General features: G+C 53.8%; 1 protein-coding gene across 1 annotated transcript; it reads right to left on the bottom strand.

The window, feature by feature from the left end:
• Positions 1 to 767: 767 nt before the first annotated feature.
• Positions 768 to 1,538, bottom strand: LOC120792495 (E3 ubiquitin-protein ligase rnf152-B). The gene has a single exon (XM_040131712.1). It carries the CDS (start codon positions 1,536 to 1,538, stop codon positions 768 to 770), a length of 771 nt encoding a protein of 256 aa, XP_039987646.1.
• Positions 1,539 to 2,057: the final 519 nt, after the last annotated feature.

Raw genomic sequence — 2,057 nt, 5'->3', positions numbered from 1 at the left:
CAAGCTATCCTTTAGTATCCCTTTGCGTGGAAGAGGTGCAGTTCTCATTGTCACAATGGAAACAGTGCCAACCTGTAAAATAAGTTAAAGCACAAGGATTAGCAAGGTCTTCAAGAAAGGCGGATCACACCTATCCAGTGCCACTCACCACTTCTCTGTGGGCTATTTACAGTTTGGATTACGGATTCTTGGTAACAGAATGACATTTCAGAGGCTTTTCATGAACATGAACATACAAGCCGCCATTAAAAAACAAAATCCATCACCTGAAAACTCAGAAGTGAAAACCGCCAAATATCTGTACAATACAACAGTGCTTTGTTGAGATATAAGAGTGAATCATCGAGGACAGTTATCATACAGTGAGTGGCATAGTGGGATATGCATATCATTTAGCAGGATAGGGTGGGGAGGGTGTCAAACCCTGGAGCCGAGCACTTCACATTCAGTCATCAAACCAGCCACATCTTAGACCAACACCCCAGGAGTCTAAGTCTTCAGTCCACTCATCAAGATGTCCAGCCAACTGGGCTTACTGCAAATTCAAGTGCATCATTTAAGGAAAAGATTATCGAGGATCATGTCGGCCTATTGCTCCAAACAGCATGAAGGCCTTTGGGTGTTTGCTATACTGATAAAAGGCCATTTTGGACGAGATTAATTCCTAGAAAAAGTAAAGGGAGCAGGACTATCAGTTGTCAGTGTTATGTACATAATCACACAGCCACAGCACAACATCTCCATCAATAGCCGGAGCCCGCAGCCTGTCAGGCGTTTCTCCGGGAGTTACTGGTGGCGGACGAGCGGCCTGTCTCATGGTCCGGTCTGTATTTGAGCCAGCAGATGAGCCATGTGACGACCACCGAGAACATGGCCAGGATGCTGGCCACCGACAGGCAAATGGGTCCCGCCGGCGAGGGAGGAATGCTGTGACTGTGCACAAAGATCAGGCCCATGAACAGCAACACCAGCATGGAGAGAAAGGAGAAGATCACGCAGACGCAGCCGGTGGTCAGAGCTACTCTCTTGCAGCTCTGACAGCTGTCGTAGCGCACCGAGTCTTGGGAGAGGGTCGTGGCCGTGGACACGGTGGTGGACGGGGTCGCCTGGCTGGTGCTGGACGTCCCCGACGCCTCCTCCCGGCGGAGGGCGACGAGGGCTGGGTGCAGCGGTGGAGGGTACGGCGGCAGAGCGTCCTGAGGCAGGGGGTCCGAGTCGATGTAGAGCGGAAAATCCTCCGTCACCTTGGTGTTGTTGGGCAGGTTTTGTATCCGATAATCCGGCACCGGGGTCCGGTGGCGACAGACGGGGCAGCTGATGCGCCATGGCCGCTCCTCCCGGAGGTGAAGCGTGTTCAGGCACTCCTCGCAAAACGTGTGCAGGCACTCTAGGATCTTAGGAGCCCGCCGGTCAAGGTCGAAATAATTGTAGCAGATTTTGCACTCGTACTCCTCGTAGGGAAACGCCGCGGAGGCCTCGCCGGGGGGTTCCGCTCCGTTTGATGCCAGATCTACCTCTGCCATGTCATCTTTCGCCATTCACATTCTCCGGTGAACACAAAGGGAGCTGGCGGACAGATGCTGATGACGGTGCACGTCTCTCCTCCTCTCCCCCTCCTCTCCTCCCCGCTCATTGAAACGCCATCACTCCCGCGGACGCCGTCGATGTGTTTTTCACAAGCCCCAACGGCTTCCTTTATGGAGAGCGGTCCCGTCAGTCCCGCTCAGTCTAAAGCATCGGGATTCCGTTTAAATATTAAAAGGGGGAGAAAAAAAAGGGAGGGAGGGGGGGGGGGGGGGCTCTCATTCCGCGTTAGGCTGTGTGGGAACAGATGATGTAATGGTGGGTGACTCCGATGCGAGGGCTCATCCGTCCAGAGCATCCCACAAGACAGGGAGAGAGAGAGAGAGAGAGAGAGAGAGAGAGGCGGCGATGTGTCGCCTTCAAGTCCCGTTAAAGAGAGAGAGACAGTTGTTGTTGTTGTTGTTGTTGTCGTCGTTTTCGGGGCTCTGGCTGCGCAGGAAGCAGCTATGACAGCCACGCGCGCTCGCGACTGC

This window comes from Xiphias gladius, chromosome 7 (genome assembly GCF_016859285.1).
Source record: "Xiphias gladius isolate SHS-SW01 ecotype Sanya breed wild chromosome 7, ASM1685928v1, whole genome shotgun sequence".
In the NCBI taxonomy this organism is placed as follows: Eukaryota; Metazoa; Chordata; class Actinopteri; order Istiophoriformes; family Xiphiidae; genus Xiphias; species Xiphias gladius.
The sequence above is the reverse complement of the archived record's forward strand: the minus strand, read 5'-3'. Positions and strand labels throughout refer to the sequence as shown.